General features: G+C 44.6%; 1 protein-coding gene across 1 annotated transcript; it reads right to left on the bottom strand.

The window, feature by feature from the left end:
- Positions 1–1,203: 1,203 nt before the first annotated feature.
- Positions 1,204–1,703, bottom strand: STEHIDRAFT_164187 (uncharacterized protein; the record flags this gene model as incomplete). Its single annotated transcript, XM_007311908.1, has 2 exons — positions 1,204–1,305; positions 1,626–1,703. 2 exons carry the CDS (start codon positions 1,701–1,703, stop codon positions 1,204–1,206), a joined length of 180 nt encoding a protein of 59 aa, XP_007311970.1.
- Between the last annotated feature and the right edge of the window lie 393 nt (positions 1,704–2,096).

The following is a 2,096-nucleotide window of genomic DNA, read 5'->3' as shown; positions in this document are numbered from 1 at the left end:
AAAGAGTCTGTGTGGTACATTATGTATGCAAAATGTCAGTTTTTGGCTGTAAATGACCAATTTTGCAGCGTGTTCGGATTTCTGAATTTAATTGGGGCATTTGTGGACCAATCCCCATTAGACTTAAGCTCTTTGCAATGAAATGTAGGCCTCCAAAAAAATCCGAGGTGGTCAGCTAGCCTATACCTCTCAAAGTGCAGGGAGTGCTCATTTGGAGTTTGCAAGTAGTGAAACACTAACTTAGTCAAATATCAATAACAGCATAGTGAGCACTTTGAGAGGTATAGGCTAGCAGACCACTTCGAATTTTTTTTTGACGTTCACCTTTTGATGCATAGAGCTTATTCCTGGCGGGGAATGGTCCACAAATACCTCAATTATATTCAGAAATTCAAAGACGTTGCAGAATTGGCCATTTGCAGCCAAAAACCGATGTTTTGCATTTTTAATTTATCACACAGACTAGATATGACATAGTGGATGACCCAAAAACATTACATATTGTGTATCCTAGCTCTGTACCACACCAAACCATGATCACACTGCATTTGACAGAGATCTGGACCATATACACCCCCAATACCACATGTGTACCTGCTCTCCTATCGAAAACATGGTTTTTCTTTTCCACTATGCACCAGCGGCAGCTCTTGTGCTTGATTAATGTTTATATACATTTAAACTAAATCACCGCGACAAGAACGGTACCAAAAACGCGTAAATTGGTGTTTCTGTGATTATACTGTGGCCCAATATGTGTTACGACCGGGCTTAAGCTAGGCTTAAGGGCGGCGTCGGTTTCGTGAAGCGGGGAACGATTGAGTCGTTTGGCGCCGTCGGCTTGGGCGATCAGCGAGGGGCTTCGGAGGTTCCGGATCCGGGGTTCTGGCTCGGTTCGTCTAGACGCGGTGTCCGGTCTAGGATCGAGTTCGTTCAGATGAGGCGTCCTCTTCTGAGGCAGGCGTCCTGCTAGAGCTGATGTGGATTCGAGGTTCTGATGGTAAAGCTCTTCAGTAGTCGAGATTCGAGGGGTATCGTCTTGAGGTCGCACAAGACAATATCGAGAATTCTGGTGAATTCAACTGAAACACTGTAGGTACGATTCAAGTGAACAGGTTGGAGAATCTCGACTACCAAGGTCCGATATTTATACTAATACAAGTCCGTGTGAATCGCCACGTCATCTAGGTCCGCCACATCAGCCTAAGAGTTCGTCTGCTCCGCCGAGCCGGAGTCAAGCCACGCCAAGATAGTCTGTGTCCGACAGAAGTAACGTGTCCGCAGTCCTCCTACGTGTCCAGTCAACTATCGTATGTGTCCGAGGTAAGTATACGTGTCCATAAGAGAAAGAGATATATTTGTAGAAAGGTTTTTAAAGGGATTTTAGTGAGAAAGGATCAAGCCGAAGTCCGGGTGTCTGTCGCCTTACTAGGAACGCGGTAAAGGAAAAGAAAAGGAAAAGATACACGAAGTAACAAAGAAGAAAAAGTGTCCATAACAATATGCTGTTTTACCCCCTCAGCGCTCCACAATTGGTGCAGGAGAATTTTGACTGAGGTTGCACCGTAGATCGTCTTCTCAAGGGTCAAACTACATTGTCCAATCATAATCACAACATCACCAACCATTCTAACTGCTGCAGTACCCCTCGGGTAAGACATTCTCCTCCTCCCTCCTTGACGCGGCACCACTATCAAGGCCATGGTCACGGTTTTTGTGTCAGGTGTGGCTTTCATAATTAAGTAGTGATGTATGTCTACCTATGACAGCAGAAACCAAGTCAATTGAACCTTTATATCACTGGTTCTGGCCTACCAAACCCCTCCAGCCTCGGTATGGCAATATTGTCCTGACCGCTTACACTATAACTTTAGAACAAATAAACCGATTCCTTTGAGAATTGATTCCTATCATCCTGTATATTTCTAAATATTTGTCAAATAGACAGAACTCCCAAAATTGGCCTCCTTCATCTCGCTAAATCGCATTGCCAATTTCCATTTTATATACTGACAGGAGATGAGGATGTCTCCAGACAAGATGATGCACAGACAGAAAGCAATTTGCGAGATGTGAGGAAGTCGTGTCCAGGCGAG

This window comes from Stereum hirsutum (assembly GCF_000264905.1).
Source record: "Stereum hirsutum FP-91666 SS1 unplaced genomic scaffold STEHIscaffold_149, whole genome shotgun sequence".
Lineage (NCBI taxonomy): Eukaryota > Fungi > Basidiomycota > Agaricomycetes > Russulales > Stereaceae > Stereum > Stereum hirsutum.
The sequence above is the reverse complement of the archived record's forward strand: the minus strand, read 5'-3'. Positions and strand labels throughout refer to the sequence as shown.